The following is a 17,499-nucleotide window of genomic DNA, read 5'->3' on the forward strand; positions in this document are numbered from 1 at the left end:
TGTATCCACAGGGTTTCCATGAGAACAGAGAGGCAAGAATAGATTCAGGAGGACTTCCCTGGCGGTCCAGTGGTTAAGACTCCGCGCTTCCACGCAGGGGGCTCTGGTTTGGTCTCTAGTTGGGGAACTATGATCCCATATGCTGCACAGTGCAGAGATTAGATTCAGGAGATGTTGCAGGCAGAGGAAGAATGAGCAGAACCTGATATGAACAGGAAGTTTAAGGATGTCCGCAGTCACTGCTATTTTCACAGGATCCCTCGATGACTGGGTGGCCAACGTAATGGCAACTACATGTGGGAAATCCAGAGACCCACCCTGTGTCCCGAAGTTTACCTTTTGGGGGGTTGCTACTGCTGCTGCTGCTAAGTCACTTCAGTCGTGTCCAACTCTGTGTGACCCCATAGACGGCAGCCCACCAGGCTCCCCCATCCCTGAGATTCTCCAGGCAAGAACACTGGAGTGGGTTGCCATTTCCTTCTCCAATGCATGAAAGTGAAAAGTGAAAGTGAAGTCGCTCAGTCGTGTCCGACCCTCAGCGACCCCATGGACTACAGCCTACCAGGCTTTTTGGGGGTTAGGAAAACCCAAAGGAGGAAAATGAGAAAATCTCAGACACAGGGAGAAGTGTGTGAACACATTGTAAAAATATTTTCTATGCAACTGGGCTTCCCCATGGCTCAGCTGGTAAGAATTCGCCTGCAATGTGGGAGACCTAGGTTAGATCCCTGGGTCGGGAAGATCCCTGAAGGGAAAGGCTACCCACTCCAGTATTCTGGCCTGGAGAATTCCATGGACTCTAGTATAGTCCATGGGGTCACAAAAAGTCAGACACAACTGAGTGCCTTTCACTTCAGTTCACTTCATGCCAAGACCTTAGTTTTGTGCTCAAAATGCATTGTTTTATTTAATTATTACAATAACCCTCTGAGTTAGGAATAATGATTACCCTCACTTTACAGATGAAACATCCTGGAAGAGCTGAGGATCTAAGGTCACACAACCAGGAAGTGGGACGGCGTCTCTGCGACTCCCAAAGTCCTCTACTCTTCAGAGAACACCCTACTGTATCTCCCCTTCCTTTACAGCCCACTGTCTCATCCCTGGTTCCCTTCCACCCACCACTCCTTGGCATCCTTTCCTCTCCTTCCCTCCTCATGTAGGCCACCACTCTTTCACCTTGAATCCACTGTGTCACCTGTCCCTCCACTCAGTGGAGTTCTTCCTCTGTGGGCTCCTAACTCACTCACCCTACAACACACCAGCCCTTCCTCTCCACCTGCCTCCGCCCCAGTGCAGAACCCACTGTGGCTGAGTGAGCGCTGAGAACAGGGCTCATTCATGGTTCCAATGGTGTTGGGCCCTAAAACATACCACATCGAGGGTTTGGAAGGGCGTGGCTCAAGGATAGCACCCAAAGCTGGACACCTCAGCCTTCATGCACTCCCCTCCCCCACCTGGGATGTGCCCATCATTTCCAAGACAGCACTCCTGATTGTCCACCAACTAAACCAAAGAGGACACCACTCCTTGGTTCTCCTCAAGGTCCGTATCCTCTGTAGAATGGTCCGTCCATGTGGTGAGAGAAGCTGGGGGAATAGGAACAATCACTGGTCTTGAGATAAATTCAGGAGAACAAGGAGAGATGCTTGTTAGCCCTGGAGCATGAAGGAAATCCCTGTGGGGTTGCCACCTGGAGTCCCCTGAAGAAAAGTGGAGGGGGAGGTTAACCTCCCACGGAGCCTTCCTTCTCCCTTCTTTCAGGAGACCCTGGAGACCGGGGAGGCTGGGGAACTGTCACCATGCTGTCTCTTCCAGAGGAGCACTGAAAACCCTGAAGAGTGAAGTTTCTCCCAGGGGCTTGGAGAATCCCAAAGGCTCTCAGAACTTTGCCATCAAACAAACCTGGGGACTAATTTTGGCTCTGTCACTTCTTGGCAGTGTGACCTTGGAAGTTGTTTAACCTCTCTGAACCTCTATTTCCCCATGAAATGGGGATCATAGCATCTACTTATTGGGTTCTAGTGAGGGTTAATGAGGTCACCCTTGAAAGGCACCTGAGAGATATCCCATAAGGGGGAGCTCTCTTTCCAACCAGGGTCTGGGGAGGACAGGCCGTTGGTGAAGTCGGCTTTTGATGCCCAAGGGGAGAGTTTCTGGAAGACAGCAAGGGTTCCAGGTGAATCCTCGCCCAGATGGAGCTCTGCCAGCAATCAGAACCAAGGCCAGGGATGGGTGAGCAAGGCAGGCGGGGCCAGCTTTCACGGTGCTTGGTCAAGGAGGAGGCCGCGGCAGTGACTGGCCTGTCGCCCTCTGGGGGCACTCTCTCCTCACCGGCCCCTTGTCCATTCCACAGACAGAGAAGTGGGTGGGAAAGTGCCCGAATGGAGAGGAGAGGGGGCATGGGATGAAGAACCAAGCAGAGGAGAAAGGGCCAAAGAGGAGGCTGGAGGGGAAGTGAGGGCCCGGGCAGGCCCTGGTGGGGCCGGGAGAGGGGCCCAGGGCAGGAGGGCGGAAGGGAGACAGCCTGGGAGGGAGAGCGCCGAGGCGGGAGGAGGGAGGGACAGGGAGGGAGACCGGCGGCGCTGACACAGCCTCGATGTGTGGAACGGGCTGGGGTTTGGCCCACAGGTCAGGCGTCTGGCAGTATTATGGGATGGAGAGGCCTTAGGAGACAGGGAGAGTATTATGGGCTGGAGCAGCCTTAGGAGACTGGGGAATATTATGGGCTGGTGAGGCCCGGCTCCAACTGGAGGCGGGAGGAAGGGGTGCGGGGCGGGAAGGGGGGGTGGTGGTGGAAGGGAATATTATGGGCTGGAGGCCTCCTGCGACCAGAGGCAAGAGTATTATGGGCTGGCAAGGCCTTCGGTGGCCAGAGGGGGGAGCAGCGGGGGATGGCACCGGCTGCATGTGACTGGGGGGGGCCAAGTTGGGGGGGGTGGCGAGTGGGGGTGGGGGAGCATATTATGGGATAGCTCTTTGTACCTACTGCGGGGACTGCTTCTCCAGAAGATATTATGGGATGTCGTGTGTGGGAGGGGGAGTGGGGCTGGGGGATTATTATGGGATGGTGGTGCAGAATGGGGAGGGCCTGAGGAGAGCTTCTCCGACCCCCCCACCCTTTACTCTCTAGCCATCGTCTCTAAGGTCTGCGTTCTTCCGTACATGGCCCAAGGAGAACACCTGAAGTCCACCCCCCACACTCTGGCTGTTTGAGCACCTCAACCCATCCTAGGCATCTTCCTTAACTAGCAGCCACCTCCGGGTGCTGAAGGGGAAACGAACCCCCTGAGGATGCGGAGAAGGTCCCAAAGCAGGGTTGTGGTGGCCAGTGGGCCACACCTCCCACCTGTCCATGTCCCCTTGGCTCCCCATCCCCTTGGGTCACTCTCCTTCCCCTTGTCACTCCCTTCCACAAAGTGGGGGCCCTTGATCCTCCTCTCCTTCCCCCTCCCCTCCATTTCCTCTCCAGCTCCCTCCACAGCCGTAACCAGTAAAACAGGCGGCCAGCTATTATGGGATGGCTGCTCCCGGCAGCTCTGCAGGGAGGGGGCGGTCACCGCGGAATGTCTCTTGTGGGTGGCTGTTATGGGATGGCCGCCTCTCTCTTTTTTTGGGGGGGGGTGGGGGCTAGCAAGGAGAAGGATTATTATGGGATGTGCCCAGCGCAGCTGGGTGGGGCTGTCCTGAGTAGGTGAAGCTCTGGGGAGGGGGGAGGGGGAAGGAAAGGAAGGAAGAGGGAGGGAAGGAGCTGGGGAGGGTGGGGTGAGCCCTGGAGCCAGACCTGAGGCCTGGCAAGAGTGACTGGCTGGAGAGGTTCGTCCGTGACAGCTGTTTGAAGAGGCCCCGGGGGCAGACTGGAGCTAGCCGGATCTGAACCCTGGACACCTGGGTCCCTAAACAGCTTGTGAGCTACAAGGGTGGCTGAGTCCAAGCCTGCGGTGAGGAGGCCTGAGTTCTGGCTGGACTGTAGCTCAGGTAGGGGTCCAACCAGGGGAGCTATGCCACCTTGCAGTCGCACCAGAGGAGCAAGACTGAGTTGGCTTCTTCAGGACACATGTGCGGTGGTGCCCCCCAGCCCTGTACCACCTCCCTCCTGCCTAGCCTTTGGCTTGCACTGTCCCTGTGGCTTTTCTGTCCTATGTTGCTTTCCTAAGCCCCCTTTTCTGACAGCAGGAACACTCTTAGATGCCTAGCGAACAGAGTTTCTGGGACTCACAGAACAGAGATGGAGAGGGAACTACAGAGTATGTGCTGAAAACTCCATGGACAACCCACTCTGTTATTCTAGGTTCTTCTGTAACACAGGGAGGGAAGCAGAACACTAAAGTAACAGGCTAGAGAGGCTGTCCCCCTGGGTGCATTAATCAGGAGATTATCCCACCCTTAGTCTCTGTGGGCCAATCTCGCTGGTGGTTTATTTATAATTTATCTGGGAGGGGAGCCTGGGGCCAGGGTAGGGAGGGGGAGCACAGAGGCGGAAAGACCACAACAGTGACATGAACATCCTAGCCCCCTGGAACTCAAGGAGAGAAGAGCCTTTGACCTACTCCTTGTGGGTTATCGGGGAGAGGTGGGGCGTAAGAGGAGCCAAGGGGTAAGTGGGTACAACCGGCAGGATGGGGTAAAGGGCTGTGGTGGACAAAAGGGACCGTGTGTGTCTCCACAGACAAGAAGCTGTGACTACCCAGTTACAAAACTCTTCTCCTGGTTTATGAATCTCTGTGGTAACTTGGTGTATATGTGGGAAGAAGAGGGTATGGGGCAGATGTAGACATTACAGAACGAAATTTGAGGCCCAGAGGCAGGCTGGATCCCCTAAAGAAATGGGGAGAGAGAGGAGGGCATAATAATGCTCTGGCAGCTCTGTAGGTTAGTGAGAACCTCCTGAAAGGAGGTATATGGTACCTTAATGAAAGAGCTGCCTCCTGTCCCCCAAGTGAGGAGGGCAGGGTTTGCTCTTAGTCCTCAGAATAAGCATGGGGGAGGATTTGCACAAATGAATGGGGCCCAACCTTGAAGACAAGAGAATTGAATGGGAATACCAGGCAGCCTTGCAGAATGGGGGAAATAGCCTGTGTGCCAGAGTGGATGTGCTGAAAGGGTGGTCTGGGGAGTGAAGTCAGGCAGGAGCTGGGGGAGAGACCAGTCACCATCACTGGTGTTCTGCTTGGAAGCCTTTGTTGTTCAATTGCTTAGTTGTGTCTGACCCTTCACGACCCTGTGGATGGCAGCACCAGGCTTCCTTGTCCTTCACTGTCTCCTGGAGTTTGCTCAAATTCATGTCCATTGAGTCGGTGATGTTATCCAACCATCTCATCCTCTGCTGCCCCTTTCTCCTCCTGCCTTCGGTCTTTCCCAGAATCAGGGTCTCTCCCTGTTAGTCAGTTTTTTGCATCAGGTGGCCACAGTATTGGAGTTTCAGCTTCAGCATCAGTCCTTCCAGTGAATATTCAGGGTTGATTTCCTTTAGGATTGACTGGTTTGATCTCCTTGCAGTCCAACAGATTTTCAAGAGTCTTCTCCAGCATCACAATTTGAAAGCATCAATTCTTCTGTCCTCAGCTTTCTTTATGTTCCAGCTCTCATATCCATACATGACTACTGGAAAAACCATAGTTTTGACTAGATGGACCTTTGTCCTTTGTCGGCAAAGTGATGCTTGGAAGCATAGGGATGCTGATTTCCCTAAGCAAGTTTCTGCCTCTCCTGAATTCATCTCTCCTTGCCAGCTCTCCAGTCCTGAGGTTCCCAGAGGAGGGAGGGTCATCTAGCCAGGCCCTTTCTCTAGGGAAGTGAGATTAGAAGGGCGACACACTCACTTCTGGTCAGGAAGGGCCTCTCCTAGGAGGAAGTTCCGGTTGCTCTTCAACCTGTTGTACCCGCAAGGGCCTTGGACTTGTGTGGAAAAGGCACAGGAGAGTAGAGGAAGATGTTAGCTGATTCTGGGATCTGGAGTGAGGGCAGCAAGGAAGTGGTGCTGAGATACTGGTTCTCACCCAGGTTCTCTGGGGCTCAGGAAGAGGAAAAAGTGATAGGCTGTAGGCTCAGGTTCTCTAAGGGTCAAAAGATTTTAAGATTGGGTTCTCTGACTTTCTTAGGTGAGGTCCCCAGGGTAGCTGCAGGGTAGGTACAGGTAAGGAAGGGAATGGTATATTTCTGGAGGCTTCCTTGTGGCATTATAAATGAAAAAGGCATTCTGGGATGTTGACTTGTACACGGAGGGGAAGATGGTGAGTATTATACAGTGATGAGGGTTTTTTTTTTTTGCGGGGGGCAAGAATGGGACTTCAACAAGAGGAAGATAAAGGCAGTTGGAAATGTTATGAGACTTGAGGATACAGAATGAGAACATATAAATGAGAACATGGGTCATTGGTCAGCAGGATTTGGTGTTCAAGCATGCTGTGCTTAGTTGCTCAGTTGTGTGTCCAACTCTTTAAGACCCCATGGACTGTAGCCCGCCAGGCTCCTCTGTCCTTGGGGATTCTCCAGGCAAGAATACTGGAGTGGGTTTCGTGCTTTTCTCCAGGGGATCTTCCCAACCCAGGGATTGAACCCAGGTCTCCCACATTGCCCATGGATTCTTTACTGTCTGAGCCACCAGGGAAGCCCTTGGTGTTCAAATATAACAATTCTGGCATGTTGAGGAGTCTCTCAGGAAGGAAGCACATAATGACATTATAGGGTTTCTGTATTAGAAACGCTTTGCTGGATGGATGGACAGTACTTTCCAATCAAACTCCCTTAGTACATAGGGAGCAGAGAGGAGATTATCTTGCCCATCCGTCTACATTGTAAATCCTCTAGAAGTACCTCCCACCTCTAGAAGGACCACTGAGAATCTCTACTGGGATCTGATGTCTCCTGAGACCAGTTGGGATTTGTTTTATTCCCTGTGACAGGAAATTAGGAAATAGCACTGTGTTTCATTGACACCAGACATTCTATCTAGCCTCAGCATTTGATTGTTTAGGCTTCTTGAAGGGAGGCATTATGGTGCCCAGCTCTGTGCCTTGCTAGGTACTCCCTCAACATCTGTTGCATAAACATGAGTATAAGGAGAGCAAATCTTGGGTCTTCCTGAGCAGATATCAAGATCTTCAGTTCACACCATGGTGGGATGTCCATTCATAGGAAGGAGAATGGACTGCTTGACCTGGGGAGGTGGTATGGGGTAAGGACTGCTGGAATGTTGAGAAATAGTCTTTAGGTGGGGGTTTGTAATTGTTATGGGATGCTTTGGGGTGAGCTAAACTTTATGTGAATGGCTCATCTGGTCAGTATGGTATTTGGTTGGTCTTACTGAAAACTCACCTGAAGGTAAATGTCTGGAGAACATCTGGGTTTTGGTGGGACTGGGTGGGGTCCTAGGTTGATTGTCAGTTCGTGGGTGTCTGGAAATGATGGATGAGGAAAGCGAGGGTCCGTCTTATACATCAAGAGGCTTTGTGCCAGGACACTGCTTTGGCTCATTAAGGGATGAAGGTGTGTACAAGTTGGGGCGGGGACAGGGCAATGTGGGTAGCCCGCTTCACCCTCTCTGGTGTGGGTGTTAGAATAGACTGACAGCCTTGGAGATGGGGGAGGTATGAGTATGAGTATTATGGGATGTCTGACTGAAAAGGTATAGGGGTAGTGGAGTGGAGGTGAAGCATTATGGGATGTGACTCTGGGTTGTGCTGGGAGTATTATGGTATGTCTGGTTGACCACGAGTTCTTTGCAATTATTATGGGCTGTCAGTGTGTGGGTGGGGGAGTGAAATGATGGGATATCTTTCCAGTGTTAGAGGAAAGGAGATTAGTTGTCCATCTGTGGGGTGACGGTATGGCTGTTGATCATTATGGGATATCTCTCTGATGGGGAGGAGTGGTTATTAAGGGCTGTGGAACTAGAATGAATGTGTGAAGTCTGGGGGTCGTGTTGTGAGGATCTAGCCTGCAGGGGCTGAGGGCAGCGCCAGGGGGTGGGTTATTATGGGATGTCAGTACTGAAAGTGGGAGACTGATTATTACGGGATGTGTGTGGGAGGAGGCCGAAGTGTCCGTTGATGGGGGGGGGTGAGTTTCTGACTATTATGGGATATCAAACTGGGGGTGGATGAAGAGTGGTTATTATGGGATGTCTGTGGGGGATGGGGATGAGTATTATGGGATGTGAGGCTGAAGGGCTGGGACGGATGCTTATTATGGGATGGCCATGGGAAGGGAGAGGTGACGAATTATTATGGGATGTTAGCGTTAGGGCCAAGAGTGAAGAAGTTGGCAAAGGATAGCTATTATGGGATGTCGGGGGGGGTGGGGATAAAGGGTTAGTTGCAAAAGGTCTGCAATATCATGAGATGTCAACAACCCTGGCATGTATGTGTATGGTCTGTGTGTGCGTGGGGTGGTAGTGGTGGTGGTGGGGGGGGTGGTGTCCGTGTGTATTATGGGATGGCCAGGAGGTGGGTGGTTGCCCGGGTGACACGCGCGCGCGCTCTCGAAGGGGGCGTGGCCAATGGTTGCCGGAGCGACGAGGGGGCGGGGGTTGCCCGGGAGACCTAGGGAGGAGGGTGGCGGTAGTGGAGGGGGGGTTGGAGTTGGTTGAGGTTATTATGGGCTGTCCGTGGGGGGGCGGGGCCTGTGCGGTGGGATTTCCCGGCCGGTGTTTCGGGCCCTTTAAGAGGCGACGCCGGAGCCGGAGCCATTTTCCCCCCTTCGGCCGCGGCGAGGAGGAGCCGGAGCGGGAGTGACACCGGGCCGGACCCAGCGCGACCTGCGGCGGCTCCGGGGTGAGGAGAGCTCAGGGTTCCTAGAGAGACGCCCCTCTCAGCCCGACCAGCCCCGAGGGTCTTTCCTTCACCCAGCTGCTCCTCGGGCGTCCCCGGACCCGCGGACCGCCCCCTGCCCCGGGAGCCGACCCTGCCTCTCTTTGCCCGGCAGTGCGCCCAGCTCCCGCCCTCGCCCGACCCGAGTCTCGCTCTCAGCGACTCCCACCTTGTACTCGGCCTCCCACAATGCCCGGCGCCCCCCTCGCCCTCAGCTCACTTGCCCCCCGGGACACGTGGCTCGGCCCCCTGCCCGGTGGGAGTGCCGGCCCCCCACGCCCCTGCCTCCAGCCCCCCGGAGCGCCGAGCCTCCACGCCCCCTCGTCCCCGCGGCTCCTCCGGAGAGCCCGAGTTGTCCCAGAGGACAGCCTTTGGAGAGCTGCCCTGTCTGGGGACTGGCCCCTCCCCAGGCGCAGGGAGGCGCCCCCCCCACCCCCAAGTGACCTTGTGTCCCCGAGCGCCTCGCCGCCGGCCGCCTTCCCCGGCCCCCACCCCGCACCCCGCACCGCGGCCACTCGGACCCCCTCCCCCGTCACGCCCGGCTCCGTCCAGCGGCCTCTCCCCTCCCCACGCCGGCACCGGCCTGCCCTCGGGGGCGCCGCTCTCTCCGGGGGGCTCCAGTCGGGGAACCGGCTTCCGGGCCGCCCCCGGGAGTGTGGAACTAAGTTCAGCCTGAGTGGTTCGGGTGCCCTGCTCGGGTGGCTGAGGGGGGGCCGGGGTGGGCGGAAAGCGCGGCGGGGTGGGGGAGGGGGCCGTGCGCGTCACTGACTGTTCTCTTTCTCTCCCCCCTCCCCCGCACAGTGACTCGGGCCAGTGTCGAGGGCCCCAGGCCGCAGGCAGGAGCAGCTGGGCCAATTCCCTGGCCGGGAGCGGAAGGGGATGGCTTCGGGCCTGGGCTCCCCGTCCCCCTGCTCCGCGGGCAGCGAGGAGGACGACATGGATGCACTTTTGAACAACAGTCTGCCCCCACCCCACCCAGGTAACACCTTCCCCCAGGGCCCCCGGGCAGGAAGGAGGCATCTGGGCCCTCCCTAGTGGCTGTGGAGAGGCAGGGTTGAGTTTCTGGGCTCCCACCATGCAGCCTGAGGTGGAGGGCATCCGCAGGGAGTGGTTCCCTTCTGCGGAGCTCCGGCGCGAGGGGGGTGGAAGCCATGTGCCTCCTGGGCTCCGTGGACCGCGGTGCAAGCTTGCTGCACTGTCTTCGGGAACGCTCTGCGGATCCCGGTCGAGGGAGCTCTCGGGGCTGGTAGGCTTTGCCTGGTGTGGGTCCCCGAAGGACTGCAGGTGCCTGGGACCCCTGGAGGCTGGGCGCGGCGGCAGCGGCGGTGAGGGGGTTGAGGATTGCTCTTGGAGGAGACCGTCAGAGCATCTCTGTTAGCAGGATCTTGTGGTTGCTGCTGTGGAAAAGAAAGAGGGAGTGCGGGTTACTCTCTGATTATTTTTAGCTTCTGATCAGTTACCGGCTTTCTGTGCAGTTTCAACTGTGTGAAGTTTGAATTGCGCTCCTCAACTGGGATCTAGAGCGCTTTTAGTCAGGCAGATTGCTGGAATGTTAAGAGTGGGGTTGGGGTAGGATGTCGTAGCCTGCAGGATACATTAGGAGGGGCACAAAGAACGGAGGTGATACCCTGGGCACCCCTCTTTCTCTGGCAAGTCGGTTTAATCCTGGCTTTTTTCCCAGAAGGCTCTGCCCTGCTCAGGTAGCCTAGGGTTTGGGCTGGTGGTGTGAAGTGTTTGTGTAGGTGTGTTGGGGGTTGTGCTGTCTGTGATTTGGGGTGGCTCCCTTGGACTGGCCAAACCCGAATTGTTTTAACCACCCTGCCTGATTGGAATGACTCTTGTCTATCCTCAAATGATGATTGTTGTTATGTTTGTAAAGTGGATCTCTGTCTCCTCTGTCCTTTCTTCAGAGCACCTAGCTAAGTCACCTACTTGGTTTCTTCATCTTTTTGTTTACCTGCCATTTCTTCATCTTCCCTGTGTATATTAAGATGGGATCCTGCTGGCTCTGTTTTTGTTTCCCAGCAAACATCTTTCCCTTTTGCTTTCTCTCTCCTTAGCTCCAGCTGCAAGTTGAGGTGGTCTGGGAAAGATGGTTCCACGTTTGGCACTTTCTTAGTTGGAAGTCTCTCCTTCCGCCCAGGGCCACTTAGAAGAGAGGGTCAGTGTTCTTGTTGAGTCTTCAGCTGCTGGGATCAGAAACTGAGGCTTGAATCCTGTCACCGTGGAGGGCACGGTGGCAGATTTCTGTGCTGTGGCCCAGGATGCGGGGGAGAGTGATAGTGGCGAGAGGATCCTGTGCTGGCTCCACATCTGGGTTTCCCATTGGCCCCTCGGGCTGGGGCTGCCCCTGTGTTGACTGGGAACTGTGTGGGCTCCCAGGGTGAACTCTGCCCCAAGCTGTAGTGTGACCCAGTTTTTCCACCTGCCACACCCCATTCCTGCCCCTATCCCAAATCTTCCTCTATATCAGCCAGTTTGCCTTTTGCCAGGTCAGCACATCTGCCTGAGAAGTTGGAGGGTCTTCTGTGGATGGAAGGGAGTCCCCTTTGCTTATGTGAATTGTCCCGGTCTCCACTTCCAGCTTTGATGGTGACTCTTAGAGATGTAGCTGACTGGGGACAGGGACAGTACGGGGATGACTTGGGAGAAGGGCCTAAGAAAATGGTTCTTTCTGCTGAGATCCAAGCTGGTGTTCCATTCCCAGGGGAATGGGAGGGGCTGTCTTGTGCCTGGCCTGATCCCCGGCTGAGAGGGAAAGGGGGAGGCTGATGGCGCTTTGTCCAGTGTATCTTGCTCCCCAGTATCTGCCCCTCACAGGAAGGGTGGAGCCAGAGGCATTTTCGGGCCAGTTCTGGGGGCCAGGAACTAAGAACCTGTGTCGGAGGCTGTTGTCCACTATTCTAGGTGCTGCTCCCTTTTTCTCAGCCGGTTGGATAGGTGGTGGCCTGTAACCTTGTTAGAGGTACTTTAGGATCTGTGGCCTGCACTCTGGGTAGAGGTGATGAGGAAGCTGAGTTTCAGAGACTTCTTGTGGGCTTCCATCCTGCAAGGAAGGCCAACCTTTTGGGTGTCAGAAAGAAGGTTGTGTACTCTGACACAGTACCGCCGAACTTTTGTTAAACCTTAGCTCTGATGATCGAAATCCTAACGATTGAGGGAGTAACTCAGGCCCTCTTGTGGGGTCACCCTTCAAGGTGTCTTGGGTATCCTTGCCTAGGACATTAGAATGGCGTCTTGCGAACTGTGTCATCCCAGGGTAGTGTTAGGAGAAGTGGCGTTTGGACATGGGGCCAGGTGATCATTTGGGAAATCTATGAGGTGGTAGTCTTTTCCCCTCTGGCTACCTCTCTCCACCCCACCCCCTCCCCTGCCACTTCCTGTCTGTCCTCTGTTGGCAGCTGGGTGCCCTGGGCTGGCTTCTGTGGTCAGGAGCCATTTTCCCTCTCTTCAGTGGGTGAGGCATTCCCTCCTCCTCCACTCCCTTCTCCTCTCCCCCCTCCTTGGGCGGGGGTGGCTTGGGAAGGAGGGAGGAGGGAGCTGGTGCGCTGGTATGAATGTCTGTTACAAAGGAAGCTGCCTCCTGGCCTTCTCCCCCACCCTCGGTGCCCCTTCCCACCTATGCTTGCCCTGGAGCTCTCAGCATTACCCCAGGCTTTGTGTGTGCTCCCAGCCGGCAGGAGGCGGAGCCAGATGGGAGGAGGAAGGGGGGGAGATGGTGACAGCTGGGCTGATTTGGGCCCCTGGGGAGAAGAGGCTACTGACCCAGGAGAAGCCAGGAAGGAACAGTAGGGCTGGAGATGGGGAAGGGAAGTCCGGTTTGGGAGTGGGCATGATACTAGGCTGGCAAGCTGAACCTGGGGCTTAGAGGTTCTGGTGGTTTAGAGCAGTGATGAGCCAAAGGGGGTTAGTGAAGGACGTGGTTTCCGGGACCACTGAGCAGGTACTGTTCTGGGAATGTGCCAAGGGTGTTGTCTTTGGTTTTTGTTTTCTAGGTAGGATTTTTCATTCTCATTCTTGGTTTCTGGAATACAGGAGGGCTGGACCTATTTCTCTTCCTTGGTTAACTGTGTGCAGCTTGATTTGGCTGTCCTGGTGAGCATATAGAGGACTTCTGCTCAGGATCTGGGCAGCTGCCTGAGGTGGGCCCAGTTTGGCCCTGCAGGCCTGTTTCAAAGATCTCCAGCTCTCTGTCTGTTTCTGTCTGGAGTATCAGCTTCCATTGGTGGCGTGTGTAGCAGCTCTCTTCAGTGGAATCTGGGACAAGAGGTGGGGGAATCAAGTCTAAAGCCTCTGTATTAGGTGCTAACCTTTTGCTATTGATCTCTTCCCTGCATACCATTTTTTGCTAAATAAATGTAGAAAACGAAGAAGACCCAGAAGAGGACTTGTCAGAAGCAGAGACTCCAAAGCTCAAGAAGAAGAAAAAGCCTAAGAAACCTCGGGACCCTAAAATCCCTAAGAGCAAGCGCCAAAAAAAGGAGGTGAGTGGGTGACTGATGTCATGGGGAGTAGGAGGAACGCAGGAGGAGCCCTGAGAAGGGCTGGAGGGCTGGGGCCTTCGCTTGCTGGCTCTGGAGTGGGTTGCCAGGTCCCAGGCGTCGCCTCGGGGCTGTCCTGAGGTCAGCATGTGTGTAGCATGTGTGTGTCTGTCTCCCTCTCCCCCTCCTTCCCTGCTCCAGCGTTTGCTCTTATGCCGGCAGCTGGGGGACAGCTCTGGGGAGGGGCCGGAGTTTGTGGAGGAGGAGGAAGAGGTGGCCCTGCGCTCAGACAGCGAAGGCAGCGACTATACCCCTGGTAAGAAGAAGAAGAAGAAGCTGGGCCCTAAGAAGGAGAAGAAGAGTAAATCCAAGCGGAAAGAGGAGGAGGAGGAGGACGAGGATGATGATGACTCAAAGGTGCCTGCATTTCCACCACCTTCTCTATCCTTTGCTTCCCAGACATTCTGCTGCCCCTGAGATTGAGTTCTCTCCTCCTGTTTCTAATGATTTGGTCTTACCCTGGACTTGCCAGCCTTAGTTGCAGCTCATATCCTCTGGTGAGTGTGGGCACTCGGAATCAAGCCTTGACCCTGCTCTCTCTGCAGGAGCCTAAGTCATCAGCTCAGCTCTTGGAAGACTGGGGCATGGAAGACATCGACCATGTGTTCTCTGAGGAGGATTATCGCACCCTCACCAACTACAAGGCCTTCAGCCAGTTTGTTAGGTAAACAGGAGGGTCTTGGGGATGGGGTGGAGTGCACTTCCGTTATCTCTTCTTACCTCCATCCCCATCTTTTATCTTTTATTTTTAAACTTTTCCTCTTCTGTTCCTGCCTTTTTTCCCCCAGACCCCTCATTGCTGCCAAAAACCCCAAGATCGCCGTCTCCAAGATGATGATGGTTTTGGGTGCGAAGTGGCGGGAATTCAGCACCAACAATCCCTTCAAAGGCAGTTCTGGGGCTTCTGTGGCAGCAGCTGCAGCGGCGGCAGTGGCCGTGGTTGAGAGCATGGTGACGGCCACTGAAGTGGCACCGCCTCCACCCCCTGTGGAGGTGCCTATCCGCAAGGCCAAGACCAAGGAGGGCAAAGGTGAAAATGGGACCCAGTGAAAGTGGGGGCTAGTGTGGTTGGCAGACGTGTGGATGCACTGTTCTGTCAGCCCAAAGATAGAAGCTAGGAGGGAGGGATGAATCTTGGATCAGGAGGGAAATTTGGGAAGCTCAGTGTAGAAATGTTTTAGGTGGGGCGTATTGTGTTGGGTTGGCCAAAAAGTTCCTTTGATTATTTTCCATAAGATGGCTCTAGTCTCGCTTAGTTGTCCTTTTTTTTTTTTTTTTTCATTTGAAACAGTTTTGTTAGATCGTATTGTGATGGTTGTCATATCAGTGTGCATTTAAAAAAAAACTACCAAAATTGAATTTTTGTGTAGTCATTTTTATATTGAAGATAAAAGAAGAAAGGCAGTATTTTGGCATATTATGCTTTATTATTTCAAGAAAGGTGAAAAAGCAACTAAAATGCAAAAAAAGATTTGTGCAATATGTGGAGAAGGTGCTGTGACTGATCGAACGTGTCAAAAGTAATTTGCAAAGGTTTGGGCTGGAGGTTTCTCGCTGGACAATGCTTCCTGGTTGGGTAGACCAACTGAAGTTGATAGCGATCAAATTAAGACATTAATTGAGAACAGTCAATATTGTATACTACATGGGAGATCGCTGACATACTCAAAAAATCCAAATCAAGTGTTGAAAATCATTTGCACTGGCCTGGTTATGTTCATCGCTTTCATGTTTGGGTTCCATGTAAGTTGAATGAAATCTTAACTGTATTTCCATATGGAATTCTCTACTTAAACGTAACAAAAACATTCCATTTTTAAAACAAATTGTGATGGGCAATGAAAAGTGGATGCTGTACAGTAATGTGGAACAGAAGAGATCCTGAGGCAAGTGAATTGAACCACCACCAACTACATCAAAGACTGGTCTCCATCCTAACAAAGGTGATGTTGTGTTTGTGGTAGGATTGGAAAGGAGTCCTTTATTATGAGCTCCATCAGGGTAAGGCAGGATTGCACATTTCTTTGATGACAAGGCAAAAATAGTTATAACCTGGCTGAGAAGTTCCAATTTATCCACCCTGTTCATCAGACATTGCACCTTCAGATTTCCATTTATTTTTATCTTTATAAAATTCTCTTAATGGAAAAAAGTTCGGTTCCCTGCAAGACTGTAAAAGGCATCTGGGACAGTTCTTTGCTCAAAAAGATAATAAGTTTTGGGAAGATAGAATTATGAAGTTGCCAGAAAAGTGGCAGAAAGTAGTGGAACAAAATGATGGATACATTGTGCAATAAAGTTCCTCCAACGTGAAAAACGTGTCTTACTTTTACTTAAAAAGGCACTTTTTGGCCAACCCAGTGGAAACACTTTGGATGGTGAATATTTCCTTTTCCCCATGTTCTGCTCTGTCATGGATGTTTGGACTGCATGATCTCACTTGCTTTCTCCTGATTTAGGTCCCAATGCTCGGAGGAAGCCCAAGGGCAGTCCTCGTGTCCCCGATGCCAAGAAGCCTAAACCCAAGAAAGTAGCTCCCCTGAAAATCAAGCTGGGAGGTTTCGGTTCTAAGCGAAAGAGATCCTCGGTGAGAGCCCAGCCTGTCCCTGTCCCCTGGTGATGGTGCCTTAGCCCGTGGAGAGGATGGTGGCTTAGTTCAGGATTCACCTTTCATGATGGTTGCTGAAGTATGTGGGGAGTTGATCATAGAACAGGGATCTAGGCTCACTGTGTAAGTCCTTGCCGTGCTTGCAGTGCCCTGAGTGAAGAGCGATTCCCTTGCCTCCCTTCTCCACCACTCTCTCCTTCCCCTTGGCCTGAACCTTGAGCCGTATTTCCTCTCACCCCATTAGAGTGAGGACGATGACTTAGATGTGGAGTCTGACTTCGACGACGCCAGTATCAATAGCTATTCTGTTTCTGATGGTTCTACCAGCCGCAGTAGCCGCAGTCGCAAGAAACTGCGGACCACAAAAAAGAAGAAGAAAGGTGTGCTGCTTTTCTGTATCAATATGTGATGGGCTGAGGGAAATGACTGGGAGGCATCTCCCTAAGGAGATGGGGCCTGGGCTTCAGGGGTGGGGGGAGGTGGTCGTTTTCTAATAACTGGGCTTTCCCTCTTCCTTGCCCAGGCGAGGAGGAGGTGACTGCTGTGGATGGTTATGAGACAGACCACCAGGACTACTGTGAGGTGTGCCAGCAAGGCGGAGAGATCATCCTGTGTGACACGTGTCCCCGCGCATACCACATGGTCTGCCTGGACCCGGACATGGAGAAGGCACCCGAGGGCAAGTGGAGCTGCCCACACTGCGTGAGTGCCTTGCCTCAAGGGCAGGGGCTTGGGCGGGGGGAGACATGCTGGTGCTGCTGGCTGTGGGCTTTCGGATGCTCTTGGAGGAATACAGGGTGCGGTCCAACTGGGCGAGGGTGGGGGGTGGTTGTAACCTGACTCTGTGGTCTTCAACTTCAGGAGAAGGAAGGCATCCAGTGGGAGGCAAAGGAGGACAATTCGGAGGGCGAGGAGATCCTGGAAGAGGTTGGGGGAGACCCTGAGGAAGAGGATGATCACCACATGGAGTTCTGTCGGGTCTGCAAGGATGGCGGGGAGCTGCTCTGCTGTGACACCTGTCCCTCCTCCTACCACATCCACTGCCTGAACCCCCCCCTCCCAGAGATCCCCAACGGCGAATGGCTGTGTCCCCGCTGCACGGTGAGTGCCTGGCCCCAACTGGGCTCAGACGAGGGAGGCGTGGACCAGCCCAAGGGTTCACCCCTCTTCCATGTGGGCATCTCCAGGCTGAGGTGCAGGAGAGGCCACTGGAGGGCTGGAGGCCTTTGAGCCCCGAAACCGGGGTTTTCCTTCCTTTGTGGTCCTGGGATGCCTTTCTTCTGGGAAGCTATAGGACTGACTTCCAACAGAGCTGATGCTTTGCCTGTTCTCCCAAGTGGGATATAAATGAGGTTTAGCACTGTTGAACTTTGCCATTTGATAATTGGAATACATTCTTAAATGTGGTTGTGTTATACATCATTTTAATGGATATTTCTTGGTTTATGTCTTTTCTAACAGTTATTTTATGTGATTTTAAGCTATGGAAATGATGCTAGACAAAAAGAAAATTCAATCAGTTTTCTTATTTGAGTTCAAA

At 53.6% G+C, this 17,499-nt stretch overlaps 1 protein-coding gene across 7 annotated transcripts in view; it reads left to right on the forward strand.

Annotated features, from left to right (window-relative positions):
• Nucleotides 1-8,651: 8,651 nt before the first annotated feature.
• CHD4 (chromodomain helicase DNA binding protein 4) overlaps nt 8,652-17,499 on the forward strand; it is a 29,284-nt gene continuing 20,436 nt past the window's right edge. For 4 of the 7 annotated variants that reach the window (XM_070790234.1, XM_070790235.1, XM_070790236.1 and 1 more), the window contains exons 1-10: nt 8,652-8,774; nt 9,612-9,789; nt 13,173-13,294; nt 13,493-13,708; nt 13,897-14,015; nt 14,140-14,381; nt 15,811-15,938; nt 16,204-16,339; nt 16,483-16,661; nt 16,821-17,060. In XM_070790234.1, the coding sequence (XP_070646335.1) occupies nt 9,690-9,789; nt 13,173-13,294; nt 13,493-13,708; nt 13,897-14,015; nt 14,140-14,381; nt 15,811-15,938; nt 16,204-16,339; nt 16,483-16,661; nt 16,821-17,060 (1,482 nt within the window). In that variant the 5' untranslated portion in view covers nt 8,652-8,774; nt 9,612-9,689. The remainder of the gene's footprint in view (nt 8,775-9,611; nt 9,790-13,172; nt 13,295-13,492; nt 13,709-13,896; nt 14,016-14,139; nt 14,382-15,810; nt 15,939-16,203; nt 16,340-16,482; nt 16,662-16,820; nt 17,061-17,499) is intronic. The other 3 variants (XM_070790238.1, XM_070790239.1, XM_070790240.1) reach the window with 2 other exon arrangements.

This window comes from Bos indicus, chromosome 5 (assembly GCF_029378745.1).
Source record: "Bos indicus isolate NIAB-ARS_2022 breed Sahiwal x Tharparkar chromosome 5, NIAB-ARS_B.indTharparkar_mat_pri_1.0, whole genome shotgun sequence".
Classification (NCBI taxonomy): domain Eukaryota; kingdom Metazoa; phylum Chordata; class Mammalia; order Artiodactyla; family Bovidae; genus Bos; species Bos indicus.